Here is a 27,331-nt window from a genome sequence, read left to right on the forward strand (position 1 = left end):
TCAAACTGATGTATATTTATTAACTTTGTTTTCAATTGCATGGCTTAAAAATAACCACTTTGAAATCCAATATACAATGCACGTAAATGACCTTTGCAGAATTTATAACATCAGTGTCAATAAAACTAACTTAACATTACGTAATCAAAATATAGGTCTTCAATTCCAGAATTACATGTTGTTAAACTGTACACCATGGTCCACTAACAGACAAAAAAAAAGGAAACGCTTGCCAAAAGTATGGCCCATCCAATACATGCAACAGAGAGACAGAGGGGTTAGAATATGCTTTTCATCTTTTTTGCTGCCCAAAGTTCGTTAAGCCATTAACTTGATAGCAAGATATTCTTGACATTCTTCAATTGCTACTGTGCGAACAGAATGCTGAAGGCCATCACTATACAGCACACAGCCACATATGGACTCTTCCGTTCACCTGGGGGAAAGAATTAAAGTGAATTACTGACCAGATGTCACCACAGGAGCAGGCAGACATTATATCTAACTAATTCTGGCTTAATATAATGTATGATATAATGACTACAATCCTGTTTAAATTAGTAAAATAGAAAATTATATTCAGTAGTTATTCTTGAAAGTATTGTAAGAATGTGAATGTAGCTACTTTAGGATGTTGAAGGAAGGTGCAAGAGAGGATGGAGAAGGGGAATATTATAAGTGAAAGATGTAGAGGGAGATTTGCTGTTGCATCCAAGGTCCCCTTGGCAAAAGAGGGAGGAGAGAGGAGGGCATCAAGAAGCCAGTTATGGTTTCCCAAATCTCTGCTTAGCTCTGTCTCAGCACAGTTGAGCTTAAAGCAGCTCCCCAGCTGCTCTATATCCGGTGAGAACAGATGTAGCTCATCAGTGCTTGGCCATGCTCCCTCCCATTACACCCTCTACACCAGTGTTTCTTAATCTGTGGGTCAGGACCCAAAATTGGGTCACCAGACTGTTTCAAAAGGCCATGTGGCAGCGCCTATCGCACAGGGCTGACAGGGCTTTCCTCCCTGCTCCAGGCACTGCAACCTCTGGTATCCCAGCACCACTCAGGTTTGGCCCAGTCATCATGATGCAAGGAATCTGGGTAGGCCAAATCTGAGTGAGTGGCACTGCAACCCCATGAACCAGGTCACAACTCCACTTTCACACATTTGGTCCAGTCCGGGGGTCAAGGCCAAAACTGAGCGGTGCAGCAACCCTAGAGGTTGCAATGCCCACAGCAGAGAGCCAAGCCAGCCCCATAGCACAAGAACTGCAGAAGCTGCTCCTGTGGGGTGAATGATGGGCAGGACTCAACCCCCTCCCCCCCCGGAGGGGGGCAGGATCTGACTGAAACCACCCCCACGGTATGCTGTAACCAGAGCAGGGCGAGTGCAGCAGGGCTCAGGACAGTGATGCCAGGCGGCGTGGGACAGCGGGGTTCGGGGAGGGTGCACCACCTACACCCCGACTCACCTCAGCAGGCTGTTGAGTCTGTCTGGGTTGGGGGGGCTGCAACCAAAAAATCTGGAGGCGCATGTGACCCCAGGTGCCTCTCCCTCCCATGCATCGCCTCTGGTAGGGGGCTCAAATATCCTTGCTTTCCCCAGGTACCAAAATGCCTAGTTATGGGCTCTGCCCCGGGGCCTCCACCTGCGGACTAATTACAGGGTTGCGACAGGCCATAAACATTTACAAATGGGTCCTGAGCCAAGGTTGGGAACTGTTCTGCACCCAGGCTAGGAGTGGTGTAGGAGCCAGCTCTCAGAGGACGGTTGCAGCTAACTCGATATGCCCAGATTCCAGCTCCTTTGTGCTGCTAGAAAGGCATAATATAGCCAGAAGGTGGAGAGAATCTGGCCCACACATTTTTAGTTCAAAATGATAAACACGATTAAAAATACAAAGAGTGACCAGAGATATCTATTGCAGAAACATTTCTTCCAACTATTGCTACTGTTCTAATTATGTCAAAGGTTTCTATAACCCTGAACTATTTGTTTGCACTACTTCAAATAAACAACAATCACAGCTCTATATGAAGTTACATTCATTCAATGAACAAATTTCTTTGTGGTTTCATTGTGGTGTAGATCAAGGAAGACTTTTCTTCTCCCTCTGATCCAGAATTAAGTTATGAAATCTCCATCACTGGAGAGTTTTAAGAACAGGTTAGACAGAAATCAGTCAGGAATGGTCTAGTTATTACTTAGTCCTGCCTTAAGTGCAGGGGACTGGACTAGATGACCTACTTAGGTCTCTTCCAGTCCTACACTTCTTTGATTTTATGTCATTGGGGCCTCTCAAAGCATGAGAAAGTTGGATATGAAAAAAAGAGTGGAACATGAACAGGCAAAGGATCACTATACACTTTAGCCACACCCCAACCTTTTATAGGGTGGTTATATTTATATCCTCCAACAAAGGGAGCAGTGGTGCATTTGTTTTCTGCCCTTCCTCCACTCAGCACCACCCCATCTAGCTCATTGACAGTTCTCTCTCTGCTATCTGCTGAAAAAGAGCTTCCTACATGAGAGTGCGTGGTCAAACTAGAGAGAGAGGACTCTGGGAATACAGTAACAAAACAAGAATGATCTTTGAGAGAAGATTGTCATTTTTAATCATTTTGGAGTGTAAAGGCACAGAGTTGACACTGTTTGTTGTTAATGGAGCCCAATTAAATTTCCTTTGCTATTAAGGACATTATTGAAAGTGAAGGTGATGTCCCATCTTCGTGCAGCCAGTGAGTGGCCTGTGCTCCCCACTGCCATGCTGGAGCCTCTGCATTTATTTATTGACAAATAAAACTTGCAGATTTTTAAAATATTGTGCACAGAATTTTTTGGCACAGAATGCCCTCAGGAGTATCATATACAGATCCTCCAATTTTGAGTAACACATCTTGCCATTGCAAAAGAAAAATAAAATACTCAGTGACACCTCCAATAAGTAAGGGGGGCTACCACAATGGCATTACAAGACTTCATCATCATCTGGCACTCAATAACTGAGTGAATTAATGTCTGGACTTTCATGTGTTTAAAATTCATTTATGAGGAAGTACACTTTCTCCAGGTCAGAGTATTACAATTTTTATATGAGTTTTACTTTCCTGCTCTTAATTTTCTTGAAAGAGATCACCATGTGGCATGTTTAAACAGCTTTTAGCACAACTTTGTAAATACGTAACCACTTGCCTGTTTTCAAGGCTTATATATATATGAATATGAAAAGGTTGCTTACACCTACTCTGCAAGTTAGTTAAAAGGGGAATGCACACTAGATTTGTTCAAGCCTACATTTTGGTGGAAGTATTTGTGCATATCTTCTAACATTTTATTTGATAATAGTTCATAAACATCTCCAAAGCCATTTTCCTACACTGAGTATGTCATGACATCATATTGGGGGGGGGGGGGGGAGAAGAGAGGAAGAACAGCAGAAATGCCAAGATGCAACCTACCATGTCAGGAAACAATCCAAGGGAAGGAAATCAAACCAAACCACACAGTGAACATGCTAAAATGTTTTAATAACTTATTTTTCTCAGACAAAAGAAATATAAAATCCTGTATGAGACCAAAAAACCAATGTCTGAGCCCACACTGGTACATACAGATAGATGCACATCTGTATCATAACCCCATACTTTATCTTTCATGTGCTCTGGGGAGTGGTCCCACATCTTTAGTATGAAGGTGTGAAAACTTCTGATGGGTGATTGTGTTGATGATGTGATCCCTATGCACAACATCAGGAGTCCCCTGCAGTTGGAGGCATAGTGTATGATAAGCTCTGTAGCTTTGGCACAAGAAAATAAATTATTGGATAGAATCAGAGAACTTTTCTTGGCACTGAAGATGAAGCTGTGTGCATGGAGAAGATTCAGTCTCGGCGACATGGCCCTGTGTGCTGCTGACTGCAATGGAGCACTGATCAGGATGTCATCTAGGAAAGGATACAGGTGAGTTCTGTGAAACCTGAGTCTGGCTGTTATCACCACCAAACTCTTTGTAAAAAAAACCTGAGGGCTGTGTAGGGCCAAACAAGAATGTCCAGTACTGATAATATTTCCTGCTGCAGGCAAGCCTCAGAAGTCTGTGATTGCACAGTCTGCTGAGGATATGGAGATATGCGTCTGCTAGATCTACTGAAATGAAGAAGACCTCCTGAGATACGGATGTCTCAATAGAGGTCAAAGTCTCCATCCTAATTTAATTTTCTTCATCTACTTATTGAGCCCTTTGAGGTTGAGAATACCTCCTGATATCCCTCATGCACTTCTGTACAATGAAGATGATGGAGTAGAACTCGAAGAAACTTTCTTCTGAGAGTACACTCACTGTATCTCTTCCATATGTGGAAAATGAGATATTTTGTTCTGGATCAGACTGTGTTTTAGGGGTTGTTGGAAATAGGTGACTGGATAACAAATGAATGAGGTGGTGACTCAGTTTGAAGGGATATCCCCTGGCTCATTATTTCCCTAACCCACTTGTCTGTGGTCAATGAAAACCATTTATCTGGGAAATGGGAAATCCTGCCTTGCTTCAGCATAAGGCAGAAGCCTATGTGACCTTTGTCATAAAGTGGATTAGGGTGGCAGATCCCTCTGGACTTTCCCTTTGGATCTTGATTCTACTGTTTTTTCCTTGGGGAATCTGTTGTCCTTTTTTCTGGTACTTCTGGAGGAAGAGGAGAGAAAAGAGAGCTTCTCTCTGAAGCACTGTCTATATTCTAGTCTGAGGGTCCTTAGTGGGGAAGGGAGACACTGTTTGGATTTTGCTGCATTGTCAGCCAAAACCTTATCCAGCTTTTCACCAAAAAGGAGGAAGCCTGTAAACCTGGCCAACCACCACATCTACTTAGAACGAGTATCTACCTTCCAGGGACACAGCCATTGGTGATGCCCGGCTACTGCAGTGAAAGCCATGTCTTGGTCTAAGAACCTCACTGCACCTATTAAGGCATCAACTACAAACGCTGTTACTAGGGAGACTTTCTTTAAAGTGGAGTCAAAGTCAGGATGATCTCTCTCATTAAGGGCTTTGAGATCTTCCAGCCAGGAAATAGATGCTCCTGCAAAGCAAGTAACTGCCAGGGAGGCTCGGAGGGTGGAGGAGGAGGCGGCTTCAGAGCCCTTTTTTGAGAGTGGACTCCATCTTTCTATCCGTGGGTTCTGTAGGGTAAGATTCCTCTTCTGAGGGGATAACCGTATCCCTAGTGAGGGATGCTACAGTAGCATCAACCTTCGGAGTTTCAGTAATAGAGCCCTTTGGTTCTTGAATGTTATAGAGTCTGAGGTCACTTTTGTTTGCCCTAAACTTGCCATTATCAGGCTTATTCCACTCATTCTTAATCACTTCCTCGAAGGAAGACTGAAGAAGTATTGCAGCCTCAAGGGAGGAATTTACTGAGGCTTATCATCAGCCGCCTGTTCAGGTATCAGACCCAGACAGCTCACCTTCATCAGAGGAGGGGAGGGAGAATTTTAACCTTTTACTTTTTAAAAAAAGCTTTTTAGCACACTTTGGGAGCGCAGAAGCTCCGCTGTAGCTTTAATGAGGGCTTTCACAGTTAGTGACCTCTCAAGAGGTATGTCTCAAAATCCTCCCCTACTGGGTCCCATTCCCCCAGCAAGTCAGGAATTTGTTGTCAGAGCCCTCCTGATCAGCTTGGGAGGGAGAGAGACTGATGAGTGCCCTGGACAAAGAAGCAGAGCTTCTCTGCCAGGGCACTCAAGATCCACTTTAAGACTTGAAGAAAGGGAGGGAACTGGTGGCCCCCCAAACCTAACTTCTTTGTACTGCAGGGGACCCTTAGGAGTTACTCCTTGAACTGAGTGGTCCAGATTCATCTTGCTTCTGGAGCCTCTCCCTGCTTTGTCCTGCAGTTCCTAGTCCATTTTTGTTTCGCTGGAGTTGTGGCTGCCCTGGTGGGTAGGAGACTACACCTGCCTGACTCGGAGCCCCATGACCTAACGGAGTTAAGGATGAAGGCCAGGTACAGGCTGAGCACAACTCACCATTTGCTGAGCATGGAAAAGCTGCCTCATATATACAGCAATGCTTGGATTTGACCTGGTAATTTCTTGGCTGTTCTGCCATGCCTATAAGGTGAAGAAGAGCCTGCAGGTAGATGTTGCAGTGGGGGCTCAGAAAGGGTTATACCCCAATGGGTTAACCGACCCAGGCAAAAGGAATGTCGAGGTGGGAGAACACTGCTCTCCATTGCCCAAAAAACTGGGCAGAGAAGTTAAAATAGGAGTAAGGGTGAGAGCAAAAAGAAATCACCACTGTCCAGTACCAGGTTTACCATGGCACCAGTGGTGCCATGCCCAGAGTCAGAAGGGGACCCGGCTAGCCCAATCCCCTGGCGGGCTGCTGCCCCTGCCTCTTCCCCAAAGCTCCAGCCCCTGCTCTGCTCCCACCCCACCTCTTCCCACCCCAGCCCGTCCCTGCTCACCAGGAACCGCTCTGCACCTCTTGGGCTGGTGGCCATCATGGCATCCACCTGTAGGGTTTCAGGCTCCACTCCGGCCACAGCAGCCATCAAGTGGCTGTTTAGGGGGAGGAACAAGCCCTGACCCAGGCAGGAGATGCGGTGCTGAAGCCCCCAGCTGCACTACTGGCAGAAGCTGCAGGGCTGAATCCCTGAAGCTGGCCTGAGTCCCTCTCTCTCCAGTTCCCCCCCTATGTGGAGCTGACTCTCACTCTCAGGCTGTGGAGAAATTCAGCCCAAATCTCCCAAGCTTGGTATGGTCATTTCCCCCCATCATGACACAGCCATGACTGGATTTAGCCTAGGAGGCAGGGTCAGCATTAGCCGCATTTGGCAGGTCAGATCTAGGGCACCCAGAGGTGAAGTGACTTTCCCAAGGCTAAGCAGGGAGTCTGTGACAGAGCAGAGACCCAAACCCAGAACACCTGGCCCCCAGGCCTGTCCCTTAACCACTAGGCAACGCTTCCTACCCCAAGGAGGGGGAGCCTCCTCTGCACTTTGAGTGCATGGGTGGGCCAGGCATCAGACCGAGCCACCAGGAGGGGGAGTAGAGGGAGAGATGGGAAAAAGGACATAGGTGGGAAGCAAGAACGGGGAAACATCAGGAAAGGGAGCAAGGACTTAAAGAAGAAACAAGAGAGGGGGAAAGGGGCAGGGAGAGGGGAAAGACTCTTCACTGCTTGTCCCTTGCAGCTGCCACCTTTCCACTGCCCTCAGTGGCCTGCAGCTCCCAAAGAAGCCCCAAGCAGGTGTGAAGCAGAGTGAATGTAATGACTTTAAATTGGGCTGTTAGTAAAGAGAGTTTGTAGCTGAGTGTAATTTTAATTCACTGTAATTCATGATAATGTAATTATGTAGTTCATGACTATTTAAATGATGACATTAAGATACCAATGATAGACACACAATCAATAAGTAGAATATGAAAAGTGCATAAATATGCTGAAAATTGACAGTTGGAGGAAGCTGAGCCCTCCCCCCCCAACACACACACACCTTGCCCTTAAGGCAGGAGGGGGCAGAAAGGAGTGAGTAGAAGGCCCTCAGGGGAAGAGACCTAGGGGGAGGGGGCAGAGTGGGGGCAGGAAGGGGTGGAGTGGGGCTGGGGCCTTGGGAAGGAGGGTGGAGCCGGGATGGGGCACCCACTGGCAAAACCAAAAGTCAGCATCTATGATGGGATGGGGGAAGCAGGGCCCCAGCATGTGGATCCCCTTGGCAGCAGCTGGAGTTCCCCCGTTAAGCAGGCTCATCAAACCCTCAGCCTGACAAGTCCCACCTCCCCTGCATCTGTACCACCCTAATGAGCCTCCCAGACACCCTCCTCACTGAGCCCCAACCACCTACACACACAACCCCGTGCTGAGCTCCAACCACTTTCACTTGGTCCCCCATGCAGACTCCCATTGCCCCTGCACCTGGAACCTCCCTGTGCATCCAGATCCCCCACTGAGCTGCCTGCACCCAGACTGCCCCACACAGAACCCTCTTACCCCCATCTGGATTCCCCCCCACCACTAAGTCCCTCTGCACTTGGATCCTGCTGCCAGGCTGAGCCTCCCAGCCCACATCTGGTGTGCCTGGCGCAAAAGGAGCGGGGCCCCAGGGTGTTTCTGTGGCAGGCATGGCTCTTGTGCTGTGTCAGGTTCAGTCTCACTGTCAAGTCCCTGTCCCAGGGGGGTGGGGGAGGCTGCAGGGAATTCTCCCACCTCAGTGGCCTGTGCTCCTCACTGCCATGGTGGAGCTTCCACATTTATTTATTGTACAAAAAAAATGTGCAGAATTTTAAAATATTATGCACAGAATTTGATGCAGAATTCCCTCAGGAATATGGGGCGCTGTGCAGCTGTGATCTGGGACTGTGAAGGGGGTGCTGGACAGTAGGAGACCTGTGGGCAGGGTAGCTGGGCAGGGGGTATGGTGTGCAGGGTGCTGTGCAGTTGTGGTGGGAGGTCAGCAGGAGGGATCTCTGGGCGAGGGGGTGCTGGGCATAAGGGCAGGGCACTGGGCAGAGGGACAGTGTGGAAGGGGCACGCTGGCAGCCCGGGGAATGGGCGGGCCAGTGTGAGTCTAGCAGTTGTGGTTTTGTAAACAGTGCCCTTGTGCTGGGCTGAGTGTGGCCACTCTCCCTGCACTGCGCCTCATTGCCCCCAACCGGCCCCTGGCTCTGCGGACCCCATCACATGCTCTATTTCCCCAATGGGGGCCCACAGATAAGTTTGGCGCCGGGCCCACAAAAAGTTAATCTGGCCCTGCCACTGTCTGCTGCTGTGTAGGCAGAGAAACTGCAGCAACTAGCAGCAAAGTGGGTGTGGCCAGACTGCACGACACCAAACTGCGTGTGGCCAGCCTGTTCCACCTCCATGAGCTGCAGAGAGAGGAGAGCAATCCACAGGTTCAGAATTGTGGGAAACACTGGGCTACAGAAAAATATTTCAGCTAAATATTTTAATGATTCAAGTTTTGATTGCAAGTGTTCCACTGTGTTGAATTAGAAAAGAAAATTGTTTGCAGTCTCCTACACTGAGTTTCCTGATGTCAGTGTCATATATGACCTCTCATTTGGGCAAGATAGACAACACCAGCACTTTGTTTATAGTGAGAAATACTTCTTACCATTTAAATAACTAGACCGAAAAAAATGGAAACAATTAGTTTTCATTTAAACTTGAGGTGGCAACTAGCAAGAGCTACACAAATAAGTATATGTTGGCTATACATATATTGTACAATCTAAACTTTAGCATTTCATGTTTCTTTTAAATATTTTATTCACAGAAGAAAAGTATACCTGATTGTTCTGTACTTGTCACACCCACACAGAACTGCCACTGAGCTGTATCATTTCCCCAAAAGATATTTGAAATATAAAGTTAACCACAACTGGCATCATGGAAGGCTAAATTAATTATGACTTCAATTAAAGTGAAAATTTCCCTCTAGGTCACAGCTCACCAACCTCTTTATACTTGCCATTTGGCACCAATGGCTTTTCAAGAATAGCTGAAAAGGGTAGAGAAGCTAACCAAGGACAATGGAAAGGTTATTTATGATGAAATAGAACTTTACTACATGAAAAATTCCAGGTCCCTTTATTATTATGAGAAATTACTCCCCAAAGCCAGACTTTACACTTAGAATTTCTAATGGGCAATAACTCTTAACATAGGTAATTTTTGCACACATTTATTATAAATCAAAAGAAATAATATGTAATAATGTAATATAAAGAATTAATAAGGCCTAGTCCAAAAGATTTTGTAAATTTAACAATGTAGATATGAATAAGCACTGTGAAGGGGGTGCTGGACAGCAACAAGTCCACTTAGCACTACAGAAACCTGCAATCACAAAACCAGTCCTCCAAAATCCTACAGGATCTCATACCATCCTGCATTTTAAGTTGATATGCGAGTATAAATTTTTCATGTCTATACACAGACATATAATCACTGAAATAATATTGTGCATTATGGAAAGAGTTTGAGCTAGCTATCAGAGCCAATGAGAAAAAACACACTTACCAATCCTGGCACACTTCCAGAATATTCCCAATAATCTGTATAGATATATAGAAAGTTGTTAAAGTTCTACATTTAATATGATAATTTAAAAATAATTTAAATGACCTTTGATGCATGATTCACTATTCAAGTTTTTTCTCCGTACTGAAGCAGTGTATTAGAGCACTAACTTTTCACCTCTAAAGACTTAATCAAATTAAAACATTTGAACTCATTCTTTTCTTGCCCTCCCAAAAACACCAACACAAATGGTAATCTCTGCCAACCTGTTAGGGGAAATTTACAGTATTTGCTCACATGCCCATCTCCTAATGTTTTTTTTATATCTATTTTTTTTCAATGTTTATGTTCTTTACTCTGCATTCCTCTCATTTAGGCAATAAAAGTAGAGAAAGTATCTTTCTGGAGGTGCATAAATAACAACGCTACACCTTTTGTGTTGCAAACACAAGAGAAGAAAGTTTACATTTAACCAAATCTGTTTTAGTTGGAAATTAATTGATCATGGAAACATTACTATTGATGTCACGTTTTCCAAAAAACTTATTTGAAAATCTAGATATGGGGCCAAATTTTACCTTGACAGAGTTCCTTCAAGTTAAGCCTTTTTCAGGCTTTTTCTTTATGAAACTGATTTAACAATATGTCCAGATGCATGTTCAGAAGAGTGGCAGAGTATCGGTGACACACAATTTAAAAGCTTTGGCACCCCAAGAAAGATAGATATCACTTGAAACTGATGAGTTGAGAGGAAGAATGTACTGTACTCAGTTGAAATGATAGTTATTTGTTACTAAAAAGTTTGCAGATGAAAACAAATTGCTTCATTTTTAGAGGCGTAAAAATCCTGAAGTGGGTGATAAATGGAATTTTTTCCATCCCATCATCCCAAATGGTATCAGAAAGACCACTGTACAGGAAGGATACAGCACATGGGAGTACTCAAGATACTTCTGAGTAAGAAAAGGTTATTAAAAGTTTGTTTTGCTGCATTAGCTAGGTACAGTTCAATACTATTTTGGCAAAGAGAAAATCCAGCAGCAAATACGAGGGGCCTCTTACAGGCTATGGGGGTATATCATATCACTTTGCTGTATCATCTCTCATACATCAAAGACGAGATTGTCTTTAAAGTAACAGTGACTCAACAGATCCAAATTTTCTTTCTTAGTACAGAAATGTAGCTAATAAATATTACTGCTGATCATTTCTCAAGAGCAGTGAACAGGAAATAGTAATACTTTGCTGGTCCTAATTTGGAACAGGCATAATGAGGTACATACTTTTCTGTGGTAAGATGAAATATCACTAGAATTCATTTTATCCAGTATGTCTAGACATTCCCAACTAAGCTTGGAATATTCTAGCACAAAGGGGCAGGGGTTTTACAGTATGTGAGTTTTTGTAAATATCTAACTTTCAGGAAACTAAGTGTTGGCCTGGAAGCAATGAAATTTCATTTTCTGGTACAAAGTATTCAATATATATAACAAAAATAAAATGGCACTTCCAACATCTATGTAAATACAATCCTACAGATCAAACGCTTAAATCATCCACTGTGACAGCACCCTTTGAAAACATTTCTGGTGTATAAGGCAGTTCTATTGTACTTGAGAGAGATTTGCTTCAAGAGTAAACATAGTAGCTCCAGATTAAAGGAAGTATTACATGCCAAAAACAGCACTAGAATTTTAATCAGTAAAATAAATATTCTAACTTCTTACTGTGTACACTCTGTGTAAGACTATTGTCTTATCCTCCATTAGCAGAAACTCAGATAAAAAAAATCTTTCAGTAAATCTTCATGTCTTTCCTTCTTTATTAATGTCAAGAAAAATCCCTCATGACAATGGTAATGGTATGATTTTGTGTAAGGACAGACAAATGTTTTCATACTAGTTTTCCAAATGGAAAAGGCTAATGTATCTTCTTATATAGACATTCAAGTACAAGTTAAAAGAAAATCCCAGTGTGATAAGAGCTATTCTAGCCACATCACAGAGTAAATCATTCTTAAGGATTTTACAAATGCAATCCTCTTAGTAAGACATTATTAAAAAATTGGTCCATTCTGAAAAGTAAATGTAGAAACAGCAGGATAATATATATTTATTGTTCTTAATGGCTTCCAGATCAAATTGGCTGTATTTTCAAGCAAAAAGATGGTATTTTAAATGACAGGCCTGCAAACTCAACATGGGATCTGAATATCAAACTCTATTCTTCCTGGCTCAAACACCATTGATGAATGGATTGCATATGTGTAAACGAGGGCACAATTTAGCCCAGCAATTGGTACCTCATTTACCATTCTGTTGAGAAGCAACTGGAACAGAATCCAGCTCAGTGTCCCACAACAGTTGGCCAGCAATATTAACAGAAATAAGTAATAAATACGAATAGAAATACTGAAATGACTTGGAGTACACAGATGGAGAAAATTTGTTAAATAGGTTAGTGCCCTTTTCAAACTGTCATTTTTCAGAATAGAACCAGACTTTAAGACTCAAAGTGGATAATACATGTTGGCAGCCTAATGAGGCAACGGAGGACAACAATAGCAAAATCCAATTAAAACAACAAGAATCCATTTGTATGTTTGGGGAGTAGAAAATTTCCAGAGTTGTTCTAAGCAACGTTCCCTCTAATTTATTCCATCCAGGTGTGGAATGAATTTGTTATGTGCACCAATATTGAGGTAATGTGCGGAGTGCACCACCAGTAGAAACAAAAAACCTATATATATATATTTTAAAAAGATACCATAGGGATAATTGCTCCAGCCAGGACAGGTTAGGCATTTTAAAACTCACTACTCAAAGAATTAAATTTAAGCATAAGAGAGAAATAAAATTATGAAATGCATAGACCATTCAAAAAACTAAAATAACAGCACTTTGCAAGAATAAAACTACAGAGAATGCGTGTGTATTGTAGGAAGTAACAAAAAGTAACAGCAACACCACCACAAGTTTGTGTTGGAAGGTGTGTATGTGAGACTGTGTGTGTGTGTGTGTGTGTGTGTGTGTGTGTGTGTGTGTGTGACAGAGAGAGACAGAGTGTGTGTGAGCGCAAGACAGTATGTGTGCACGTGCATGCAAGACAGAGACTGCATGTGTGTGAGAGACAGAGACAGAGTGTGTGCGCTAGCTGCTGGAGAAGTGCATGAAAGACCATGCACTGTCTCTTTAAGCACAGGCGCACTCACCAGTCTGAAGGCTCATTCAGCTGCAGTGGCTTCAAGCAGCTCTAACTCCCAAGCCCTGTCCTCCCACCCCTGTTCTGCGGAGATGGGGTACATGGGTTGGGGAGGGGGACACCCTGTCAGTGCCCCTTCCCCCCCCCCCCCCCCCCCCCGCTGTGCACAGCAACAGGAGGGTCCTGGGAGCAGCTGGCCAAGGGCTCCAAGGCAGAGGGCAGGAGCAGTGTGGCAGCACAGCAGCATGGGGAGGGGCACCTGAACACAAGTCGCCGGACGTGCGCGGCTCTACTAATCAAGTGTGTGGCATTTGACTGACTCTTGTACAGCCATGCAGGTGTGCAGCTTAGAGGCAACACTAGTTCTAAGGCAAGTTCCTTATCTTTGAAAGATATTAAAACAGCATCATGAGAGTCTATTCACTTCTATGGAGATAATAAGGCTTTGTTCGATATTTCTAAAAATATTTAGAAAATTTATTTTAATCTGAATTCTTAGTTAACTGTTTAACTCTCTGTGGTACTATTTTCCTTCACACTTGTACTCTCAAGGACTTAATTTAATAGAACTATAATAAAAAGGTTCCCCCCCTTTCTTTCCATCCCCATCTTAAACACACAGACATTGTACATGCACATCTGTGAGAATAAATGGAAGTAGAAAAATTGGTAGATGACCAAATAAGTCTTTTTCTATAGCTAAGTTGTTAGAGTTTAAGTTAATAAGCACCTGTTTAGGTCGAAAGTTAAAAATCTACAGAATAGCTCTACAGGCAAGATTTGCTAGGGTTTGTGTGTATATATATGTGTGTATATATATATACACACACACATATATATATATATATACACATACAGAGAGAGAGAGAACTTGACTATACAATTCCATGGTCACTTGCAAATGCCATTTTATCCTCTTCATTTTATGAGATGCCCATTTATGTCAGCAGCATTTTTAATTGTAAGATGAGAAAAATCTTCTGTAAGGATGAACAAACTACAACACTGTTGACTTACATTCTGAAGTATGTAAAGATGATGTAAAATGCTTAGTACCAAAATTTCAATCTATCTTAAACAACTTGTGTGAATACACAAATGATATACACAGTTCGTTACAAAGTGAGCAATCTATAAATTTTTTTTTAAAAGCAACTAGACTTATTAACATACCCAGTTTTATTTTTGTCCAGTAAGCTGGGAGCCAAGGATCTGATATAAGCACAGGTACATATGAGCAGCAAGATTACTGTCAGTAGGCTCTGAAAGTTGAAGATTGCAGACTAAAAAAGAAAGTTAAAAAAATTACACTTTTGCATTACAAGCCATTTCAAAGTCTCCCACTGCCCCTTCTAAACACACACACAACAGAGAGCAAGTAGACAATACTCATTTAAAAATGGGTGCTCTTCTAAACAAGGCTGGTTCACTGGGATTGTGTCAGCCATATGCAATGTACAATGCCTAAGTGATCTCAAGATTTTTAGTTTCTAACTCAGCATTTATTCACACATTTGGTATGGAGGGTGGAAGGGTGTACCTTACTACTTTGCTCCAACACCTGGTCCCGAGCTGATTCAGAGAAACCCCTAAATTGCATCCTCAGATTTAAAGAATACAGATACTGTCTTGTCTCAGCCAAAAAGTAAATGAAACTGTGATTTGCATCAGTAGGTGATGAAAGAGGGGAAAAAGACTGACTGACAAAGCAGTCATAGCCCCAGAATAAAAGGCACAAATTATGTGGAGGGGCGTCAAAAAGAGGATTTGCCACTAAGAAAAACAGAACCATTCAGCCACTCAAATTTTCATATATTATTTTATCAAGATCAGCAGTCTACATACAAAAGATCTTCTGCAGAATAGATACAATTCATTTACATTAATCCGATCATTAAAAAAAACATAAATAAACCAAAAGCATTACTCGGTTGTCTTTTAATGTCATAGTGTTAAACAGTTACCATTTTCAAATGATCTTTTAATCTCAAACTCAAAGGTGGCGTTAATATAAATAACATTTCTCAATGTATTAAATGTATAGTAAATATTGCACAAATAAGGCACAGTATTTTAATTAAGATACTGGGATGTAAAAATCTAACACTTGGTCAGGATTTTAATTAACTGCCTAAAGGGCATAAGAACCTCCAATGATTCTTGAGAATCTGTTCTTGTCTCTGGGAAATATTTATTTAAAAACCATTTACTATAGGTTAAAAAAATAAACAAACAATGAAATATAAAATTACTAAGTTTATTAGTCTGACTTACATTGATAAAACACAGCAAATTCATCTTATGCACTTAATTTTTCAGTATGTTGTCTGGACATTGTGTTATCTATTCACAAACCAGAGACTGGGATTACCATTGCCGGCATGAGAAATATAGCACCTTTTATAAAACTGCAGATGTTATAGAGGAAAGCGAACCTTCACTTATGACTTTCTATATTTCCATAAGCAAGTACATTATCTATACTTGCTCTTAGTGCCAAGCCACTATGTTTCAATTAATAAAACACTAGCAACCTCTGTGGTGCATTTTTCTTTGTAGTGGGCTCACTAGGAAGTTACGTTTTCTAACAAGACATTTGTCAGCCTCTTGCTTGTGATTCATAGTGTCATAGATTCAAATTATTTAATTTGATTCTTTTTACTATGTGCAAATATTTCAGCTATCTAAGACTGTAGTTTTATTGCTTCTTACTTAATATTGCTCAGCTAGTATTTGGATTAACTCAACAGCATATGCTGTTACACTGAAGATAATTGTGGGAAGTATATTAGACAACTGCTTATTGCTAACTGCTTTATTTTCTCTATGCTTTAAGTTCTTACTTATTCTCAACTCCAGAAAGGACAAAACAAGTAGAGAATTAAGTTTTTCCTTCCTTCTGGGGTTTTAGGTTCCTGAAAGATTGCTGTCTGAATACCTGTTTTTCCCTCCTGTTAGACCCAGGAGGCTTCATTATAAAAGACTAGTTAATACTGTATCTGTACACTAGTTTCAATTATTTTGGCAATTTATTTCAAAATACCCGTTAGTAAGTATGTCTGTAACAATACAGACAAGAGAAATGTTTTTTTGACAAATAGATTCCTTACAAGGCATATTTAATACAGAACTTTAACAGAAATGTATTTCCAGCACCACTTGGAAGCAGTGCAAAGGCTTGAGGGAGTCAGGGGTAAAGGAGGAATTGAGGGAGAGGGAAGTAACTGCTGGGCGGAGCCTGGGAGTGAACCTGGAGGGTTGCTGGGTATGGATTGGAAGAGTATAGAACGGTGGGATGGGGGGGGGGAGGGTGGTTGGCGGGGTTGGCAGTGCAAGGATTGTTAGGGAGTTGGTGAGTCTTCTCATGCAGACCCTGGCTGACCCCAGCCTCTCCCATCCAGTCAGGCACATCTGCCCCTTTCCCCCATCCCCATGTTTCCCTGCACCCCCACACCGATTCAGCCCTTGGTTCAATCTTGTCCTCCACTAGCTCCTGTGCCCCCAACCCAGTCTGCCCCCCCACTAGCCCTTCTGAACCCGTCTGTGGGACTCCCATCAACCACATGTATCCCATTCTGTCCATCCCTCCCCCACATATCTCATGCCTCCTCACTTGATCCTACAGGCAGGGCGCTGTGAGGAAGGCAGCCTCTTCCCCTCCCTCTCCCTGGCTGGCTGCCCCAGCCCTGAACTGGCTGCCCTCTCTTCTGGTGCCACATCAGCCCCTGGTGGGCGAAAGTTGTAATTGCAGTGCCTCCCCAGCAGAATGTATTATTCGGGGGGGGGGGGGGAGGGAGGGAAATCTGCGAGAGACATTAATTCTGTGCATGCGCAGAATTCCCCCAGGAGTATACAAAGACATACATGTTCTACCTCTGCTCAATTCTCATCTCTGCCAGGCTAAGGGAGAAAGATCAGGAATCAAACCCTTCTGAACTAAGTGGAATGAAAAAATGTTCATATTGTACAATAACAACGAGGAGTCCGGTGGCACCTTAAAGACTAACATTTATTTGGGCATAAACTCCTCGTTTTTGTGGATTTAGATTAACACTGCTACCCATCTGACTTAGCTAGAGAGCAAGGCAAGGGTGCTTTAGTTACAAATGAAATGATTCAAAAAGTCAATAACCTTTTATGATAATTTATTGAGGTTTTAGGTATTATCAGTAGATAGGCATTTGACAGTATCTATAGAATTTGTACAAATGACAAGAGGAAAAACTGTACCACACCCAAAAAAGAAGACAAGGCTGAAACATGAATTAGAAGTTCAGAATGAAAACTATGTTGAGAGACACATTTAAAAAATGTAGAGTAGAAGAAATCTTGTCCAAAAAAAATTTTTTTTATTAAATTCTGAAACTTGACATTTTTGCCATTTATCACTACCCCCAACCATGATAAACATTTAAGTCCTTGCTGTTGTCCATACCTACCGGTATGGTGCTCCGTTTTTGTTCAATGATGATAAGTCAGCTGCGTGCGACTCTGTGTGCTGTCCCGGCTCTGCACAGATAGCTGACATAGCAAATCCTGAGAGACCCCCCAAAGACCACAGACTCTAGTAAGGTACGAAGGAACCCGAGCCAGGTTTATTGTCAAACGAAGCACAGTAATAGTTTCCTGTAAACTCTACAAGACATACTACTAATTTGTGCCCCCTGGCAATGGACTGGCTCAGTCAGTGGCGGGACTTTCCACTGCCCCCTAGGCCAGACAAAGATGTGCACTCCGGGACCTACTTTTATATAGTTAGAGGACAGATTACCCATCCCTACTGACGTATTGAAGTACAGCCCCTTGGCTCATTAGGGTTCTGTCTCCTTCTTTGATCATATTGTTTCAAACAGATCTATCCATCATGCTGTCCTTTTGACCCTGTCTTTAAGATGCACCTGCCTGTTCCTTGTTATGTCTGTGGAGTGTCCTCCTTTCGGCATGTCCAGGTGCCATCAAGTTCCTCTTATTAGCACTTATATGTGAATGCTCCTGCTTCTAACAACCCTCTTCTTGCCAACTTCTGTGAGTGGGGCCCGCCTCTGGCTCACAGCCCAGCTTTTGCTTAGCAATGCCTGGAGGTTAACTTTGGTTCAGGCTTCAGGCCTCAGACTGGGACTCTGACACAAGACTTTATGTTTCAGGGCCTCATCTTACTACACTTGCTACAAACTCTATTATTATTATTAAGGTTACCACAAATGAACACTAAGGCTAATCCTGACCCTGCAAGAGTAGAAGAACCTGGATTCAGCAGAAAGCAAAAATCTGAAAGCCAAGGCACAGAGCTGTGTGAGGTTACCTGTGATTCTCCACAGAATAGCTTTTAGGTCAAGCTAGGTGCATCCTCAGGTACCCACGTACTAATCATTCACATGTTTAGAGGAGAGATACCAGGACTGGGGTAGATTGGAAAGGGGCCATTCCAGCAGGGTGGATCAGTTGATGCTCTACAGTTTGGAAGGAGGATTCCTTCCTGCAGTCCCTGCGGAATCCCTATGCATCAAGCCCAGGTATTCAGATTTGGTTCATTGTCCACAATTTATCCTAGTTTACATTTATATTGCTCATAACATTTTAATTGCCATAATCAATTAAGAGGTGCAGTAGCTCATATTGAGGCCTCAGATGTGGAACTTTTAAATTGTTCCCAATGTTAATAGCTTAAGGCACCAATATGATTAAATACTACAAAAATTCCGTTTTAAAAAAGGCTTTGAGTTATAAATACATACATGGCTTAAAATGATAAATACCTACATTTTAAAAACATTATTGTACAATTTAAAAGTCGTAACTCTTCTTAAAAACTGAAAATGAAAATTCATCCCTGGACTGAGGCGAAGGTTCAGGTTTCAGCTCTGAAGGAATTTTTATGGCTAAGACAAAATAATAGAAAAGGGAATTTTAAATCCAAGTGCTGATACTGGTATAATTAAAAGCTACTATAACAAAACACGACTTGGGATTCCTTTTGCAAATAGCTTAACTATATATTTTTAATATTGCGCTTATTACATACATTGGAATTATTAAATCTAATTGGCTGAATTGGGGTCACGTGACCTAAATACTGCCCTACCTTTAAAACTTCACATGCAAGTAACTGGCTTATATAGGGTCACATGAGCCTGTGTCCTATTATAAAGAAAACTCAGAAGGGAAGAAAGGGTGCTGTAATATTACTCCTAGGCCTTGTCTACAATGCAGGATTGAGGGCACACTCTTACCTGATGGCGAGCCATGGATATAGCTGCATTGGCAGACAAGGAATTTGCTTTGGTAGAGCTTATCCTGATTTTAAACAAGGAAAAGCTCAACCAGTGTACATTGTGGCTTTCCTTGTCTGTGCTCCGGTTTTATACATCTGTGGCTGGTAAGCATTTACAGGAATTGGAGCAAATTCACAAAACAGAGAGGGCCCCAGTATCTATATTCCCATGTACTACGCTAAATTATTCCCCTCTCCTTGTGGTTGTCTATAAATATTTGTGGACTGTTCTCACATCATCTAGGGCAGGGGTCGGCAACCTTTCAGGAGTGGTGCCGAGTCTTAATTTATTCACTCTGATTTAAGGTTTTGCGTGCCAGTAATACATTTTAATGTTTTCAGAAGGTCTCTTTCTATAAGTCTATAATATATAACTAAACTATTGTTGTATGTAAAGTAAATAAGGTTTTTTAAACATTTAAGAAGCTTCATTTAAAATTAAATTAAAATGCAGAGCCCCCCGGATCGGTGGCCAGGACCCAGGCAGTGTGAGTGCCACTGAAAGTCTTCACGTGCCATAGGTTGCCTACCCCTGATCTAGGGCAATGAGGCTGTTAACGCTTTGGGTGAAATTTGCAAGAGCAAGGCTTTTTCCAGTGGCTGGCCCACAGCTGTAGAATGCTTTCCTTGGAAATCAAAATGACCAAAAATCTTAACCTTTTATGAGCTACATGCAAGACAGCTGTCTTTGGAGTAACTTTCTCAAAACAACAGCCTGAAAAATGGCCTAGCATTACTTCCCTGAACATATCAAGTAATACAATAATAGTTAAGAAATCCATAGCATACCCCACAAGGAAAACATACAGAAAGAAATTCTTTCAAACTGATTGTCTGCTTTAGGCAAATCTGTTTGTACTCAGGTGCCACAGTACTGAGTGAGACATCAGAGATAACTATTGTATATATTCATCTGGGTAAGATAAAATACATTGTAATTTAAATGTTTCAAATATATTCATATCAGAGTCCTTATCTAAACACCATGGCAGCCAGCCCTGAGAACACTGGGGCACACCAAAGCCCCAAGACAGAACAAGGGATCCTGATGCACATAAGAGTCTCCAAAGGACCAGCTGCCTCAGCTGAACTAGAAAAAGCTCCCACTGGCCGGAAATGGCAGCCACTGGGAGCTGCGGGCAGCTGTGGAAATGTAAACAAACGGTTTGGTGGCCTGCCAGCGGATTACCCTGAAAGGCTGCAGGTTGCCCACCGCTGCATAAGGGAAGGCGTAGGTCAAGTTAGGTGAGATGGTGTTATCTGCTGGGTGCCCCATCTACTCTAATGTGCCAATTATTGTAACCTATGGTGAAGCTGAACCAGTTGCCTTCCAGACCTCCCCAGATACCAAAACCTCCTAATTCCCCTGACTTTTACAATGTAGTTGTGCATTATCAATACCAAATTCTGTGGCGTATAAAAAACTGAAAAGGTGAAGATATTAAATTCTGATTTTTGCACTAGCAAAGTAAACAACACGGGGGTACTCTGTGGATGCAATTACTCAATTTCATATTTAATTTAATGAAAATCTAATTTTTATAATTTTTTTGGAAGTTGATGAAAAATTTCCACCAGAATGTTGAAGAATCAAAGGATCTTATTGGAGAATTTAGATTCAGACCAGCTTAACACAGAACACCTTAGGCCTCAATAATAACACAGACATTCTTTTGCTGTAATTTGCTGTGAATGCTTCTCCATTGTGAGCAGCACCCTAATGGGTAAAGTAACAATATTATTTCAAGAAAACGTTCAATGTCCACTCTTTGGAAGTAGGGGTGAAATCTGTCCCTACTGAAGTCAATGGGAGTCATGTAATTGATTTCAGTGGGGCCAGGCTTTTACCCTATGAGTTAGGGGGTCAGTCTCACAGTTAGGTCCTCTGTCAAAGACAGGCCACTGCAGTGCCATCAAGCCAATTTTCCCAAAAATCACTATGACTTGCCAAACTACCAACAATTTGTTAAACAGACATAACTATAAAAATGGATTGTTGCATAGAAATTTTATAAGACCATTTTTGTAATAAAAAGACAGAGTTAAGGCTTATGCCTAAATGACAAAGGGTACAAAGAAAACCTTGTGTGTGTGTTGGATCACTTTCTATGATACTATTATTTTATCTTGAGAAAAGCTAAAAGGGAAGGATGATAGTGATGGTTTGAACAAAACTGATAAATCCCAGTTTCTGCATGAGTGATTAGACCTTATATTGGATGTTTTTCCTGGCCAATATTAGCTATCTAATCAAACAGCAGCTGTTAAAATGTACACACAAGTCCTAAAAAATCCACATTAAAATGTGTATGACTCAGAAGTACAATTCACAGTCCCAATCATATAAAAAGGTGAAATCAACCCACATAAAATTTTAATAAACAGAACCCTTTGTGAAAGGGCTGAAAAAGGATCCACGTTATTCAGAGCTCTCCATTGGGAAGAGGGACTTTCTGAAAGGGGAAAAAAAGTAGTCAGTTTTAAAAATAACGGTAAACTTCCAATGTTCTACTCCTAAAACTGTAATAGGAAATGAATATATAGAAACTATTCCCATTATGAGAATAAAGAAAAATTATTCAAATCACTGCTAGAAATAATGAATAAATATGTGCACAGAATTCTACATTTCTCTAATCTACTCTGAAAAACATGTAGGAGGAACTTTTTTTCCCTTTCCCATACAGCAGCTTTTTCACAAAGATGAATAACAAATATCTATATCTATACACAGATGCATTTGTGCGCGAACGACCCAAATATCAATAATGCAAGGGGAATTCAATTCAACTAATTTCAAATTGATTTTTTTTCTCCACCTGAGCTCCCGCAAAGTTACATCAGTAAGGTCTACTTTCACATAATAATGCATTGTTAGAGGTCATGTTACAGCTATTGAACAATGTCTCCAGCGGGACTATAGACCCAGCACATATTATAGCACGATGCTATTTTGCTAATTGATTTAAAATATTTATATTCATTGGGTATATGATGCATTCTGAGAAGGAATGGAGACAGATTGGACAGTGTGATTTTTTGGGGAGCAGAAATTAATAAATTTGAAGAGTTATTAATGTTCTGAATACCCTTGCTTTCGGAATATTTTACTCCCAAAGATAATTTTCCGAATTTGTTTAAAAATAGGATTCCTCTTTAAGTGACCATTTCATTTTGAATGCCTATTAGAAAGCATGCTACTGCAGAACAAAAAATAATAATGAAGAAGGGATTAATATATTTCAAGTAGGGAAGTATTCAGAGAAAAGTCCTTTTCTAAGAAATTGGGGTCAATGGGTTAACATATAAGCTTTGTATTCTGGTTACTCATGTAAATTTTATGTGGGCAGGTCTACACTATGGGGCTAACTTGACCTAAGTTACGGAACTCGAGCCGCGATCGGCCGAACCTGCGGACGCGGCAGGTAAACAAACCGGCCCAGCCTGCCAGGGGCTTTCCATGCACAAGCAGCGGAACAAGTTTGGGAACCACTGATGTAAAGAGATCTTTCTTCCAGTTGCACCAACACACAGCCTAACTATTAAGCCAAAAGTAATTTTAGGTGCGCTTCACATTTTTTAAGGGAAAAAATGATTTATATGCCTTAAGAATTAGGTTAAGAAACTTTCAATTTTAATAAATTAAGGATGAATATATTGACCTTGCATTATGGCATCTAGTTCTTCTTAAATATTAAAGACATTTCCTTTAACATGTGAAACATGAAAATAATAAAATGTTCTTGTCAGGATGCACCATACTGGTCCAAGAAGTTATGAAAAAAAAAATGGATCCAGTGATCGTGTAAAATAGAGAGTTCCAAAGAATTGTCAGTATTTTCCAAAACTACTGCTACTTTTGAATTCATCACAAGTTGCATAAATATTAAATACACCCCAATTTCAGAAATACACACCATTTTTATGACCACAGGCAAATAATGATGACTTTCACACTTGCCACTGAAAAACCTTCTCACTACATCCCTGGAGGAAGGGGGATCTTCCCAGAATTAAAGACTACAATGTGTACCAAGTGCCAAAGACAAAGCCTCACCCATTCTGTGTTAAGGCCCTTGATTTTTAAACCAGAGTTGTGCAGAATTCTGTGGCAAACTGGACATTTTGTAGCAGTTTAAAGTAAATTTTAAAAACGTGAAGTATTTATTGAACATATGAAAATGAGCAAGTTCAGTATTTCCATGAAAACAAGGAGTACAGAATTCCTTGGACTTGATCCTGCCTGTATCCCCACCTGATCTGCACAGCACCATCAGCACAAAGCAGATTCAACATCTGGTTAGGGATTCCCGTGGCATAAGGGAACTCCTATGAAGTACTACTGGGGACATGGCCTAACTGTGCTGTGTTTTGACAATTCTTGGAATAGCCCTATGGAACCACTGTATGTGTGTGTAATTTAGAGCAGCCCCGAGGATCCTCTAAAACAGGCCGAGGGCCAGAATGGCCTCTAGCAGCCCTGAGGATTAGGGGAGCATAAAGGTGTCTCAAAATACCTGCATTATCCTGATCCCAAGAGCACCAAGGATCACTCTGGCATGACTGAGAAGCTGGAGCCTTGTGTTATTTATTCTGATATTGCATTGATTCTACACTGCATCCAAACAGAGGTTTTCAGTTTACAATAGTTTTTTGTATCAACAATATATGGCTGCAATGCAGAAGTTGTCAGGGAGAAGCACTGGAAAGATTTGGTGGTTTGGATATTTAGCACCTTGGAGGCAGGTGAGACATCTGGCAATGGAAAAGGATGCCCCTCTTCTTTCACGCCCCTGTTGTGAACAGGGTAGAAATTTGAAATTTTTTGGTGGGTTTGAACCCCAAGATTCCCACATCAGCAACTCAAGTCAGTAGCCGACCCGTGGCCCCTCCACATCTACGTTTATTACTGCAGCTAATAATGATCAAGCACATTAACTGACTGCTTTTGCTAAAACGTTAAATAGTGAAATTGTTAATATTGGCATTTAAAAGGCAATAATTAATAAGACTTAAAAGTCAATAGTCCTACTGAGATGGATGGGAGCAGTTCACACTCACAGAACTACTGTTTAAAGCTATCTGCAGTTTCAGGAAGACCATAATGAATTAAGTTTACACTCAAATCATATTTGGAATGTCCTTTCCCCCACAATCACAAAAGTTAGAAACTTGATGTTTGGCTTTTACTGACATCCTAGTTTCTAGGCTGTGGAGTTTTGTGGCAAAATTTGACAGAATTGTAGAATTTAAGTGGTCCTGACCATCCTACTCTCCCCAGTTCGCACTAAGGGTATGTCTATACTGCACATTACTTACGGCAGTGGGTAATGTATGTGCACTTCTCACACCTGTAGCATGGGCATAAATAGCAGTGTAGACCATGAGGCACGGCTTAGGTGAGTAAAGACACGCCTGAACCCTTAATGTATGTACCGTACATGGCTCTCTACACACACAAGCAGTAGGGAAAGGCTGCAGCTGTGGGGAAAAGCTCCAGCACCTCCCCACTATGGAAGTCTTTCACCACAGCAATGAAAGACTGCTCATCACACTAACATTAAACATGGCCCATTTCTTCTAGCTCTACAGGATGATCTTCACAGATGAGAAACAGGCAATAGCATAGTTCTTCACAGTCATGCTACCAGAGGTAAGCACCACAGAAGGGCCAGCTTCCTGTTTCATAGTCCTAGGATCTGCCATAACGGAGCCTGGTTTCCCTTCAGAGCCTAGGGCTCCCTGTGATTTGCAGTTCTCATCACCTGCCTGAACTGCCCCCAATCCCTTCCCTTTGTTGCAAAGCATGAGGAAATCACAAAGTCCATCCCCCAATTTCCTTTAGGCTTCTTGGAACACATAGCCCAACTTTTTCAGAGCAGTATGTTTCATTGGTCAGAACAAGATTTTTCTAGGTAGTTGCTCTATGCAGAACACGCCCTTACTTGGACTTCTACTACTTTTACAGAAAAATTAATCTCAGGGTAGACATAGATCCCAGATTTTTTCTTCAGTTTTGCACTTAAAGAGCCAAATTTAGCTAATTAAATGACCCCTTAAATCAATGTGGTTATCTTAGCTTATGTTTTAGGGCAGGAGTTTTCAATTTTTTCCCTTCTATGATCCAACATCCTCAAATCTTTCAAAGTGCCATTGGAAAAGTCATAAAGATGCTAAAGTTCGATAGCTCTCCCAGGCTTCTGGCGAAAAACGAAAACTTCACTTATGCTTATCCTCCATAGTGTCCATATATTTTCAGAGACCACATCAGGCAGATAACTGCTTTGTCTGACACTTTACTCACTCTGCCTACAAGACACAGCACATCAGAAAGATCTGCCAAGGAATGCTTACACAAGCAACTCCTAGTGGCTCTTTTTTGGGGTCATGATCCACAGGCTGGAAACCCTCTTTAGGTCTTTCACCCCCTTTTTCCAAGCAGGATACAAGTTCTGTTGAACCATAAGGCAGGGCTGTGGACAGAAAGTGATACCTTATCACTGTCGGGAACTACAGCCTGACAAAAACTCACCAAGATGAGACTAGTCAACTTGTACTTCACTAACTCAGAAGGTATCATAAGCATGATGATTTATTTTAATGAATGACATTCTTACTTAACTCACATTAACATCAAACACTTAAAAGCAAGGGAAGTAGTAATTACGTCAATAATCTTACACTGCTCACAAGCATCTTATCCATATCCAGCACAGAAATGCATATTTTATCAAACTGTAACAACCTTAACTCTGACCCCAAAATAAATACTATTCCTTGACCCCCCTATTCTCACAATGTAAACACAAAAAAATCCTTCAGAACCAAAAGTCATTAATAATACTTATTGATTAGCTTCAGGTGCAAGTCCACATATATAATCAATCTTTTCTAACTACCCACATTATTTTAAAGAAACATCAGTCACCGGTGTGTTACCGAGAATCCAATTGCCAGCTGACAAATGGGAAATGTGGGCTAAGTATATTTAGCCCTTTAAAGAATTGAAGCCAAGATACAAATGTCAAAGCCCCAAGGCCAGAGTAGAGACTGTTGGGTGATAACCAAATAAGCTGATATCCATCACGTGCTAGTTCTGGGGGCCAGTGAGAGATTTCTGCCGCCTGGGATGCTGAGTGACGTCACAAGCACGCTCTTAGCTAGTTTTTCAAACCAGGCGCTGGTGACCGAACCGGGACAGGCTCGCGGGCTGCCTGAGCTCGAAATGGAGCCGCCGGGGGGTCCGCGCGCAGAACAGGAGCAGCCGCGCCGCCCCGGACACGAGACTGAGCCTCCAGCTCGGCTGCTGGAGTGGGAGGGGGCCCTGGGCAGGCGCCGCAAGCCACGCGCGTCACTCACAGAGACGGGTCGGAGCCCCTCATAGCTTGGGGGAGAGGGACAGGCAGGGAAGGGGCTCAGCCGCGCGGCCGGCGAGGCAGACAAGCACCCTCCGTGCTTACCATAGCGCCCCGCTTCCAGCCACATCACACTTCCGCGAGCGAGGGGGCGGAACCGGAAGGGACGGTGCTTAGCTTTCTCCTGGTTGGTCGGGGAAGTGCCGCTCCGTGACTCACAGACGTCATCGGAGCCGCTGCGCGTCCTGATTGGAGGCGGCTGTCAAAGGGCGTGGGGCTGGGAGGTGCAAGACTGTAGTTGCGCGCGGCAGCCGGCAGTTTTGATTGGCTGCAATAAGGCCCCGCCTCTTCGGGGCTCGGGAAGGCGGAAGCGGGCTGGGGCAGCGAGGTAGGGAGTGAGGCGCGCACGGGCCGGCAGGGGCTGGGTTCTGTCCGCGGGAGCCGGGGGGGAGGGGAGGCTGTGCTGACGCTCCGTCTGAGCCTGCGGGCAGGCGGCCTGGG

General features: G+C 42.5%; 2 protein-coding genes across 7 annotated transcripts in view; one reads left to right on the forward strand and one right to left on the reverse strand.

The window, feature by feature from the left end:
* Window positions 1-27,094, reverse strand: TMEM167A (transmembrane protein 167A). 3 transcript variants are annotated; one of them, XM_039543784.1, is made up of 5 exons: window positions 26,936-27,094; window positions 25,830-25,948; window positions 14,378-14,487; window positions 10,004-10,038; window positions 1-436 (listed from the first exon to the last, which is right to left on the reverse strand). In XM_039543784.1, the coding sequence occupies exons 1-5, from the start codon at window positions 26,958-26,960 to the stop codon at window positions 366-368; spliced, it is 360 nt and encodes a 119-aa protein (XP_039399718.1). In that variant the 5' UTR covers window positions 26,961-27,094; the 3' UTR covers window positions 1-365. The 3 variants fall into 3 exon arrangements, with proteins under 3 accessions (XP_039399718.1, XP_039399719.1, XP_039399720.1); XM_039543785.1 differs by lacking the exon at window positions 25,830-25,948 and having other exon boundaries at window positions 26,835-27,089; XM_039543786.1 differs by lacking the exon at window positions 25,830-25,948 and having other exon boundaries at window positions 26,936-27,085.
* The window catches only part of XRCC4 (X-ray repair cross complementing 4), a 269,282-nt gene continuing 269,044 nt past the window's right edge, over window positions 27,094-27,331 (forward strand). For 3 of the 4 annotated variants that reach the window (XM_039543774.1, XM_039543778.1, XM_039543780.1), the window contains exon 1: window positions 27,094-27,218. The gene's annotated coding sequence lies outside the window, so the exon portion shown is untranslated. The remainder of the gene's footprint in view (window positions 27,219-27,331) is intronic. The other variant, XM_039543776.1, reaches the window with a different exon arrangement.

Source organism: Mauremys reevesii, linkage group 6 (assembly GCF_016161935.1).
Source record: "Mauremys reevesii isolate NIE-2019 linkage group 6, ASM1616193v1, whole genome shotgun sequence".
Taxonomy (NCBI): Eukaryota; Metazoa; Chordata; order Testudines; family Geoemydidae; genus Mauremys; species Mauremys reevesii.